The 12,277-nt window shown below is 37.3% G+C and overlaps 1 protein-coding gene across 1 annotated transcript; it reads left to right on the top strand.

The window, feature by feature from the left end:
- The first annotated feature begins 199 nt into the window (after nt 1-199).
- Nucleotides 200-11,816, top strand: LOC307125772 (serine protease FAM111A-like). Its single transcript, XM_079815870.1, has 7 exons — nt 200-276; nt 620-659; nt 784-858; nt 948-1,001; nt 8,456-8,512; nt 8,728-8,793; nt 9,124-11,816. Exons 3-7 carry the CDS (start codon nt 799-801, stop codon nt 10,906-10,908), a joined length of 2,022 nt encoding a protein of 673 aa, XP_079671996.1. The 5' UTR covers nt 200-276; nt 620-659; nt 784-798; the 3' UTR covers nt 10,909-11,816.
- The last annotated feature ends 461 nt before the right edge of the window (nt 11,817-12,277 follow it).

Below are 12,277 nucleotides of genomic sequence, written 5' to 3'. Positions count from 1 at the left end.
ATCTAAATCTTTACATATTCTAAAATCTATAGAGGATTATTTCTATACGAAACTGGTCTAGAGATCAATGAAGCCATGATTCGACCTTTGATTTAACGCACTCCGATATAGCAGGTGGCGGTATGCAGCTTTTACAATAGTCTGTAACCCGCCAAAACCAAGAAGAATTTGAAATCTTTAGCCCGCGCTTTATGAGATCACACGTCACACACAAACAAAGGAAAGCAGGCGATACGGACTTTCTCCTGCTTCGTTTAAACTGTTAACTCACATAAGGTAACTTTTTTAAAACAAAATATATTAAAAAAAAAAAAAAAAAAAACATATTACCCAAAATGTTTACTACAACTTTTAATATATTTCTAGCATGAACGGGTTCTCGGCATGATTTTAGTTCAATACACAAATATGTTTTCACTGGTTACAAACAAATGCTGTAAAGATTAAAATGCGAGTGTGACTTATTTGTGAAAGAATTTGCAATCCAAAAATTATTGAATACAGAATAATATCATGGTGGTCTCCGCTTTGACCCCACACGCCCCCATAGAAAAAAATACCATGAAAGTTCAACAGTTTGGTTACCCATATTCTTCGAAATATCTTCTTTTGTGTTCAGCAGAAGAAAGAAACTCATACAGGTTTGGAACAACTTGAGGGTGAGTAAATAATTTTTGGGTGAACTAATCCCTTTAAGTAATGTAAGTTAGTATAATATATTTTTTTTAAAATAAGATTTCTTTGAGATATTAATCTTGAGCTCCTCATTTGTACTTTTCACAGAAACATTGATTTACAATGCCAAAATCAACACCAGCAAAGAAAATGAAGAACAGTAGCATTCTGAATTTTTTTGCGGTGACAAATTGCTAAATATTATGCATCATATATCTGATTTATATTGCTTTTCAAATTTCTAAGCTTGGCTATTGACATTCTTTATGCAGACGGACAGCAACAGTGGCGCGAGAAGGGTGTCACAAACTGGTGAAAATGTACAGGTAGAGTCCTGATATTTCAATAATAATGATTCAGGTCTAAGAAATAAAGTTCCCTATCTGTCAGTCGTGTTCCATGCAACAGGGTTCCTACAGGGTTTGGAAAAGTATGGAATTTGATTTGAGTAATTTCCAGGTATGGAAAAAATAAATCAGAGTATGGAAAAATATTTATGTTTCCAGACTATTGTCCCTATTTCGTTTTCTTAATATAAAAATTAAGAATTTCTAAATGTATTTAATAAATATATAATATATACAATCCGTTTTTTTTCATGTCGTTTGGATCAGTCTGCCAGCGCTGATCGTTTTTACACTTGATCTGCTGGGCCTGGTTTTTCAAAAGGTTTAATCCGGATAAAATTGATCCGGATTTAGTAATCCTTTTTTTGCGATCCGTGATCACGTAATCCAGCTTACTTTTGGAGCCAGTTTTTTAAAGCAACATCGGATTAGATCAATCTGATCCGGATAGGAACTTTTTAGGATCACCAAATCTGGATAACCAGTGCTCAAACAGGATAGGAAATCACAATGTAGAACTATAGATATGTAAAGAGCAACAAGTAGAATAGCCAGTGTGGGGTCAATATAAGTTTATTTTTATTTAAAATGAAAACACACACATTTAAAAAAAACTAAAAACAAGAACAACCCTTGCCTGTATTGTCCTGCACAACATCGCTATTAAGCGCAATGTCCCTCTCTGTGCTGACAATGATGCACCTGAGCCCCTTGGAGACCCTAACCAACCTCCTGCATTCTGCCAGAACGAGCAAACAGGACGTGCAACAAGGGACGCAATAGTTAGACACTATTTCTGATTTGGATTTGTTTTGGATTTCAAAAATCAGTGATTGCCATTCTTTGCATTTTTTGGGTTATTCTGTAATCATTGCATGCATCACTAATAAATATTCTAAAAACAAAAATATTTTCGATTGTAGTGAATATATATATATCAATTAGTGACAGAATAAAATGTATTGTTTTTGCTCAATTTTAACAGCTGTTTGGGGGATTATTTTATAAGGCCAAACTCTTTCTACTTTGCTGTAGGCCTATACTGAAAGGCTGAATAAGTTAAAGCCTACCTAATCACTGTAGCCTGACGGATGAACAGATCAAATTAAAACCTTTTGAATAAAAGGATATCTTGTAAGATACTGCATGATCCAAATATAGTATTATTTGATACATTTTTTAAGTTTTCATTACATTTTGGGCATGAAATCCACGCTGAATCCACCCTTCTGATGGGATCAGTTTAATCCAGATTTTTTGGATCAAAGTGATCCAAATCCTACAAGAACGTTTTGAAAAACCCAAACTAAAGGTTTGATCCGGATCAAAACCAAGATTGTATTACGTGATCTAATCCGATTATGTAATCCGTTTTTTCTTTTGAAAAACACATTTTCAAGATTTGATCCAATCCGTTATCCAAAATCCTAGTGGATTACTTTTGAAAAACCGGGCCCTGGAGTTTAGGTCTGCAGTGATTGGTTGTTATGTTGTTAGGCGGCAGTTGCCATCACAGCGCCTCTAGTAGTGGGAAGTTCGGATCATTTTACTGACTCGGATATTTGAGTCTCGTTCAGCAAAATGAACTAATCTTTTTTCGAGTAATTTCGTTCATTTCAGAAAAATATAATTAAAATGACATGTTAAATAGCCCAACCCATCTAGTACTTATGAAAATGTTGATTACATTTGTAAAACTAAATAAAAATAAACTATAGGGTACTGCAAAGCCAAATGATAAGAAACTGAAACGTTTAATTAATTGATTAGTTGTTGGGTCAGGCTATTGCAGTCTAACTCTGTTAGTTCACCTCACCTCCTGATCCGAGACATTCTTTCTTTTGCAACTTCATATTTATCACGTTTGTTCTCCGCCTCTCGTGTCTTCGAACTCCTCGAGACGTTAGTTGTCGACTCGTCTGTGTCTGACTCTGATCTGGGTCTGGGCCGGGCCATGTGACACAGGTCCGGGAACAGAATGATTAGTTCATCTTTCGAGTTCGGGTTTGAGTCTTTCGTTCTTCCTGTCAGTCCCATAGAATCTATGCTGTCAATAGCGGAAACAGAAAAGATTAGTTCTTAAGAGTCTTTCGGGTTTGAGTCTTTCGGGTTTGACGTTTGAGTCATTCGTTCTGTTGCCACGTGACTTGTCACTGTATTGAACACTAGTTCACAACCTTTTTACTAACAAGCACGTAGTTATTTTTTTATATATATATAATTCTCAGTTAATATCAGACATAAACAAATATGGGAAATATATTGACTATTCAAGTCTAACATCACAAATTCAAGTCAATTAGACTATTACTCATTTTGAATCATAACGCACAAACACACACACAGATAGATAGATAGATAGATAGATAGATAGATAGATAGATAGATAGATAGATAGATAGATAGATAGATAGATAGATAGATAGATAGATGATAGATAGATAGATAGATAGATAGATAGATAGATAGATAGATAGATAGATAGATAGATAGATAGATAGATAGATAGATAGATAGATAGATAGATAGATAGATGTGTGTGTGTGTGTGTGTGTGTGTGTGTGTGTGTGTGTGTGTGTTAATATGTTTTTGTATAGGTGCTATAGGCCTTAAGCTATGTTACAAAGGTTTAGGTAACATTTTTAAACTGATTTTTATTAATTAATAACACAAGGACAAAAAAAATAATATAACTCAATAGAGAAAAATAAAATACAGTTGATTCAAAATTAGTAATAGTCTAATTGACTTGAATTTGTGATGTTAGACTTGAATAGTCAATATATTTCCCATATTTGTATATGTCTGATATTAACTGAGAATTATATATAAAAAAATAAAATAAAAAAATAACTACGTGCTTGTTAGTAAAAAGGTTGTGAACTAGTGTTCAATACAGTGACAAGTCAAGTGGCAAAAGAACGAATGACTCCAACGTCAAACCCGAAAGACTCGTAAGAACGAATCTTTTCTGTTTCCGTTACTGACAGCATAGACTCTATGGGACTGACAGGAAGAACGAAAGACTCAAACCCGAACTCGAAAGAACGAATCTTTTCTGTTTCCGTTACTGACAGCATAGACTCTATGGCACTGACAGGAACAACGAAAGACTCAAACCCGAACTCGAGATTCGAAAGATGAACTAATCATTTTTGTTCTTTCCAGTACAGATTCAGCGTAATGCGCATGCGCAGTCAACACAAAATGAACGAATCAATCTCTGAGACAACTCGGTAGTCCCGAGTCATATTAAAGATTCGTTCAAAATGAACGAATCGTTCATGAACGACACATCACTAGCCTCTACCTCAAACTGCTTGACTAAAAACACCTGGAACGTTGTCCTTGATTTTTACATTTGAGTGTGGACTTCACGGCAAACAAAATGGGAAAATGCAAGTTTTCCGAGGGCTGGCTTGCCAATCCTAAATATAAAGCCTGGTTAGCCAAAGATTTAAAATTTACAAAGAAAGCTATTTGCAAACTTTGTGTCAAATCATTTGACATCTCCAACATGGGGGAGGTGGCAATTGTAAGCCATATGCTAGGCCAAAAGCATAGTCGTCTCATCACAGCATCCACCACACAAAGTCTCACAACGTTAATGGCCCAGACCAAGGTGGGACCAAGACCGACCACATCAAGTCACGAAGTCCATAATGTACCGATTGATCAAAGGTGAGCATTTGAACTAGTCAGTCTAACGTTATCCTTAAATTAACTTAACTTACTACATAACTTTAGCAGGAAGTCTAGAAAGCTGAGGATCTAAAGGTAACGTCAGCTTATCAATTCAGTAACGTTACCACACCTAGATAATTATGTGAATATGGTGTTGGTGAGAAGATAAAGGCCATTTCTAGAGGGAATATGGAGTATTTGGAGCTGCAGCAGTAGTCACAAAGTGTTGTTTCTTTTTAACATTACTGTTATATTTTATATTTTCTCAGTGTTACAAATTAAAGTTGTGTATTTCCATTTCCATGGGCGTTGGAACCAAGGCGTGGGACAAGACCCAACCACTTTTTACGATCAATGATATTGGACCCACTCACTTTTACCGTCAGCACATGTCTGTTTACTTACCCCTAACCGATAAACACTTATTATTAAACACATGTTTGATGCTTTATTTACACTTTTCTAATATTTTCTTCATTTAAAAAAAAAGAAAGAAATGCCTTTCCGATCTGATATGTGATGGGAAAATGGAGCGAGTTCGAAAATAAGGCGGATTCCAACCGCGGGTAGATTTGCGTCAAAACTTGATGCCATGCGTCTTACCCCTACACTATTGCCTCTCTCTGTGATAACGCGATTTCCATAATTTTGTCTTTCCCAACCAGACGTTTAGCAAAAAAAGCCGTATATTTGTACAGTACTTAATGTAAATGCATCTAGGCTCCAGTAAAAAAAGATTCTGAGAGAGGACCCACCCACATTTTTTTTGCTTCCGACGCCCATGTCCATTTCGCAAAACTTCGATATTTACTAGAGTATCCAATCTGGGCCGTTGAATGAGCACGTGCATCCGCGACGCGTCACAATCAAATAACCAAAATATCGAGGGAGATACGTCGGACGTACCGACGAATTGGGATCACTTCAGGGAGCCCCTATCAGCTTCGAGATATAGAGAACAGGCCAATGGGCCATTGGCTTGCGAGATTTGCATCTCGCATTCCGCCCCGCGCCGCGGGTATAAACAGGAAGCGAGAGTGAATGCACGCTGTCATTCACTTCGGAGCCGAACGGGGCTGATGAAGCAAGACTGCTTTTCTAAAAGAGAGCCTATCTGCAAGAGAGACGCTCCAGAGAACGAAAAGGATGCTCTGTGTTGGCGAAAAGGCACAATCATTAAGATTAGATTGTGTTTTTTTGTTAAGTGATCTATTATGACGAGGATAACATACTTGTCGGCGCTGATAGCATTGTGGGTAAGTGCGTCGCCATGTAGTGCTGTTGTGCTTCGGGAGACCTGAGTTCAAGTCCTGCCTCATGGACTTTTCCCAATCCCGCCCCCCTCTCTCTCCCACCTTACTTCCTGTCTAGCTACTTTCCTATCCTAATAAAAGGCAAAAACGCCAATACTAAATCTTTAGAATGTAACACTTGTTAGCAGTTGAATTTTAAAACAATTTATCAGAACAAGTTAAATATGGCCGGAAAAATCTGTAGGGATGTCTGGAAATTTGAGTCTGGAAAAGTATGGAATTTTGAAATGAAAATTGTGTAGGAACTCTGATGCAAGCGGCAACCTCCTGCAGTTTCTCTTGAAGCCAATGTGGAAGTGACTTAAACTGCAATTCATCGACTGGCCGCTAGAGACAGGCTCCAGAAGGGAGCAGAATCTCATTGAGCCCCATGTTAAAATGCCCAACTTTACAGCAGAAAAAAAAACATGTTTACAGTCTGGGACAAATTGTGGTTTTGGTCTATACGGCTAATTTTGCCCTTCATGACAACTGTGAGGGGGGTGATTTTTTTTTTTTTTATAATGCATTAGTTTACATTATATAAAGCCTTAACGTCCTGCATAATTAAGGGCGTGGCCAGTTTGAGTGACAGGTGGATAGCCATTTATCTGCTGTCTGTTAGTCATCACGTCACCTCAGCTCCGCCCACGTCCCGCCTCTTTGCCCATTTTCTAGGCGTTTCTCAATGTCAAGGAAGGATCCTCGGAAGCCAGAATTCCGAGGATGCTACGTCATCGACATCCTTCGAAGGGCTGTTCCAATGTCGAGGATCCTCGGAATTTCAACCAAGGTCTGAGTCCTTCGTTCGAAAAATATGCCAAATACAGGAAAGGATGCTTACGAGTAGACTTCGCGCTCTTAGCGCTCTCAAATCACCCACAATCCTATGCGCGCAGCTTTGCTATCTTCCGTCGGAGCTATAACGGGGCAATATGCTTTCAAGTGTAAGTATTTACATTACCAAACATTTGTTATAACCATAGTAAATATAAGTAAAGTTTAACGTTTAAATGCCAGTACAAATTACTACCGTATTGATATTATACAAATTAGGTTATTGATGGCTAACGGACCTTTTCACTGACGTAATAACGCAATGACGTGCACTTGCTAGCCTGATTTATAAAAAGATTTATAAAAACAGCCAATGGCTCAGTGGAATTTGCATGCCAAGCCACTCCTCCGTTCATAAGATGGCAGCTCGCATTATTCCAGGGCTGGCAAAATGTCAAAATCGCTGGTAGCCCTTCGGGCAGGTACTCTTCAGATTTTGGTAGTCCAAAATTAATTTAACTAGCCCGAATAAAAAGCTTTTTTTTAATGTACAAAATTGGACAGGAGTCGAAACATCAATAGAAACCATACATTTCAAAAACGGTATATTAAAAAATCGAATTACAATCATCAATACAAATATTCATGTGGTTCTAAATGAACTGAAATTTCTATGAATTTTTATCTTCTTCATCTTGTAGGCCTAGAACTGAAACCCCAATGTAAATCTATGCGCCTCGTAAAATGTAACACACACTTTCGCAGTTTTCTCAGCGTCACATTACAATTATTAAAATTCTCAGTGTTAAGCATGATGATAACATGTTACACTGAAGTAGGCGGCTTTTAAATGAACATTTATTTAAATGCAAAATTGCATTTCCTTAATAAACGTTTCCGTCACAGCAACTTCCCGAACACAAACACAAGAAATTAAATACTTTCAGCCCCAGCAAAGACTGGATATAGGCTTTATTCATTTATTGTCATATACATAGAGCGCTTCACAGCCATTACACATCACATACCCAACACTTGAGATAGTTAAACTACTTCACCAAAATGCTCCCACGTTACTTGACTTTACTTCCTTTTGTTTAAAATTGGAATTCATTCTGCAAATTAGTACCTGAAGGAAAAAATAAGCTTTAAACATTAATATTTCCAATCATTATCAAGCAATATCTCATGTAGGGGGGGGTTTCCTTTGTGTTTTATATAGTGTCCACTAGGAGGTGCTCTAGGCATGTCAGTTTTAATATTGAACAATAATGCAATACAGTGATAGTGAGTTGTCAAGCTTATAAAATAGCACCATAAAAGTAGTCTATATAGTTTTGCACTATATTCCCAGAATTCTGGATCCTGTGTGAGGAACAGACCAAAAAAGAGAAGATTTTCCCTCGACATTTGCTTCTGCATGTATTTAAAAAAAAAAGTGGTCCATTCCTTCTACAAAGCTACTGTATGGCTTTAGAAGACTTGCAATATATAAAGTTTAATGAACTACTTTTCTTCCCAGTCTGAGATTTTTTTGGGAAGCAGAGCACACAAGAATCTTGCATGCACTTTTGATACATTTTTTGTGGCAATATCATTAATTTAAATTCAAGTGTGTTCAGTTTTTATTATTAATAATAATAACATGCTATTTTAATGTTGCTTATGCAATTATTCTAGGAAAGAATACATATTACAAGCAAGAAAAAAGGAAACGGTGGCCGTGATCCTCTAAAGGTTTGTTGCATACTGACATATCTGAATCATTGGATGAAGATTATTTAAGCGTGTGTGTAGAATTTCTCTAGCCAAAACATTTTGGAAAGTGCTTCTTAATAGCTGCTTTAAATTATTTTAGAATGATAATTTTTTGCATTGCTTATAATTAACAAAATGGTTGTAAACCCATACAAGAGTGGACTCATGTCAGTACTGTGTTAATATTCACTCAGGAAAGGACAAACATTTTTTTCAAGGATGAAGTTAAAGAGGGCCCACCAAAAAGCCATATGCAGCAGGTATGTCAAATGTAATGGTGCTTATCAACTGAAATGCCTTGACCTGTATTGTGCCTCTTGTCCTGCAGATCAATGTCGAATAAGTAGGCTAGTCTTCTACTTCATGAATAATGCACCTAAATTAAAGAATTTATAAAAAATAAAAAAAACTTTGAATTTCTGTTGTGATCAGTGACTTGTGGATTCAAATTAAATCTGGAGAATTGTGCGGATACTCATCCCTCATAATTTCCTGCTATAATATTTGAATATATTATAGTATGCAACATTTTATAGAAATATTTTATTCATAAATGTTTAATACTTGTATTGTTCTTCTGGATTAAACAGTGCGAGGAAGGGCAAAGCCACACTTTCAACTTCCGCTACAAATTCAAGAAATATGCAGTGGCGTGTGATACATCCAAGACTGTGCTTGATGCTCTTAATACAAACAATAGTTTCAAGAAGATTAAAGAAGACAACATGGAGAAAGAAATCGTCATCCAGAGATCCAAAGGAGAAGTTCCTAGAGCTGCTGTGAAGACGGATTTCCCCTGCTGTCTTATTGAAAAAGATGAGCTCTTAGATATAACCTTCATCAAAAATACTGGACATGTTGATACAAAGAAAAAAACAACTGATAGGCTTTCATTCTCCAATGGATCAGAAAACCTCGTAATCTTTTACATTAAAACAAAAGGAGGGGTGAAAGTGAAACGCTTAATGAAAAACAATGAGCTAAGGAAGAAAGTTGAGGATGTTTGTGTGTACGCGTTCAAAAAAGACAAACTGAAGGCTGCTCTTCGGCGTGACGGACGATTCATCGATGACATATTCAAGAAAAAGTGTGTTCTCCGTGAGTTTGGGAGCGAGGTAAACAATGGGATGTCAAGCACTGTAGAGCATCTTGATCGAAAGTATTTTGAGATTATTATTGGTGACAAAAACCGGCCAGATAGCCAAGAAGACGAAATGTGTGATTTCAGCACTGAAATGAATGAAGCTTCATCCGCTGATTTGAAAGAAAACGTTGCTCCTAACCAGCATCCCATCAACTCTGAACAAGAAGAAACCCAAAAGAGAAACCCAATGAAATCCACGAATACTTCGGCTAAATACCCTACAATAATTAACTCCGAAGAGATTCTGGGAATTCTGCGTTCTCAGTTTAAAGATTTACTGGAGACGTTAAAACAGCGAGAGAACCTAAAGAAGAAGTCTCAGGTCCAAACTTTCTACAGAGCAGAATATGATAAAAGTGTTCAGAGTTTCTCTGAGGTGTATAAAGTAAAGCTGCTCATGAGACTCTCTGACTCGGTGTGTCAGATTCGAGTGGAGGGATCCGCCAAAGGAACCGGTTTCCTACTCTTTGGGCAGTTTATTCTCACTAACGCACATGTTGTTAGGGAATTTCTCGAGTCTCCAGACAAGCTTTCTTCTGCAAAGCATTTAGAAGCTGCATTTGATTTTGAACGTCTGGACTCGAAGGTGAAGCTTGTGCCGGTCAAGAAACAGATTCCTGCTTACTGTTGCATAACAGATGCCAATAAAAGCCGTCTTGACTTTGCTCTTCTTGAACTGGATGCTGTTGAGGACATTGCTGACCGCCCTAGGTTGCTCAGTCATTTTAGTGCTTGCCCCCCTCCTAGTGGTGGGATCTGCATTGTGGGACATCCAGATGGTGGGATTAAGAAAATGGATCCCTGCTTCATCATCCCAAAAACTAATCTACAAGAGGCTGCGGATAAGCACAAATCTGAGAATATCGATTTCATTAATGTGATTACACAGAGGAGTTTTGAAGATAAATGGGACATGTATGAAAACCAGATTAATTATAACTCTTGTTTCTTTCATGGATCTTCTGGCTCTCCAGTTTTTGATGAAGACTGCTATCTGATTGGTGTGCACACTGGAGGCTATGTGTACAAAGGAGAAAGAGGTAAAACTAGGAGCATTGTGGAATATGCCTACTCCATGCAGCCCATCCTGGATATGATCAAAGCGCAGGCTAGGATACGCGGTTTGCATGATATTGTCAATATCTTAGAAGCCTACAGCGACAAAAGCTTCGAGTCTGAGGCTGCAGATCAAGAGAATCACACCGACATTGAGATGGAAGATTCTGATTGAAGCCGTCCACACATCTGTGCCGCCATTTCTTTGGGAAAACATGACAAGCCCTCAATTCTGAAAGATTTGTCACTGTCATTTTGGGGTTTTGCGTTTCATATAATTCTTAGCAATGATTGTGTGTTCAAAAGCAGAAGTTACACTTGGTTTCTGACAAGTGTAAAGTCATGCGTCTCATTTGCAGGTGATTGTGGGTCTGATTTGGGCAAAGAGAGCAGAACAGTGAACATTAATGTGGCAGGGACTAAAATTAGTCAATTTTTTCTTTACATTGTTATTCATACAGACTTGTGTATTCATATATCCACACACACTATATCTTTATATGCATTTTTGTTATATTCTTTTTTACGTTTTATGTCTGTTGACATATTATAGTGATTTTACATGGACTTACCTGAATGTTTGTCTTTGTTGTAAGGGATCATGTTCAAGCTTTAACAGTAAACCTCTTTGAATCACACAAATACACCAAAGTAATTGATTTGACAATCGCTGTAATAAGAGACAACAATACACAATCAAATGTATCTTCACTAAAATAAACACATTTATAATGAAATCTCTGAGGTTTAAAACCTCAGATCACTGGTCTTCATACCTTCTTTATGAATGTAGATGTCAGTTACAACAAATAAACACATTTAATATAACCGACGTTTAATGTTTACAGCTTTAATGTTTATTCCACTTACATGTATTATTCCATTAGCGTGTGATGCAGGTGTTGTTTTGATTGCCCATCATGTTGGGAAGCTTTTAGGAACTTCAGTTTGTTGGGTCTGAAAAATGTTTTGAATGTCATGTAGAGAAGAAAACATTGAAACTTCATAAATAATCTTGTTATTCAAACACTGAAAACATTTCATTTGTATTACACATATAAAATACATTAAAACGTTTATTTCAACAATGTTTTGTGTGTGTTGATCTATCTGTGTGTTGGACATATTGAAAGTTAATTCGAAAAGAAAAATGTTCATTCATTCAACTTTGAGAACACTATAGCATTTACCAGCAGCCATATCACCCTGTAGCCCAAGACTGGTTTCCCACTGAAGCTAAGCAGGGCTGAGCCTGGTTAGTACCTGGATGGGAGACCAACTGGGAAAACTAGGTTGCTGCTGGGAGAGGTGTTTGTGAGGCAAGCAGGGGGTGCTCGCCCCAGTATAGTGATGGGGACACAATACTGTAACAAGCACCGTCCTTTGGATGAGACATTAAACCGACTCCTGACTCTCTGTGGTCATTAAAAATCCCAGGATGTCCTTCGATAAAGAGTAGGGGTGTAACCCCGGCATCCTGGCCAAATTTGCCAATTGGCCCCTGTCTATCATGGCCTATTCATCCGCATATATATATATATATA

The sequence above is a fragment of the Gobio gobio genome (genome assembly GCF_949357685.1).
Source record: "Gobio gobio genome assembly, chromosome: 4".
NCBI classification, from domain to species: Eukaryota; Metazoa; Chordata; class Actinopteri; order Cypriniformes; family Gobionidae; genus Gobio; species Gobio gobio.
Note: the sequence above shows the minus strand (reverse complement) of the source record. Positions and strands in the feature narration are given on the sequence as shown.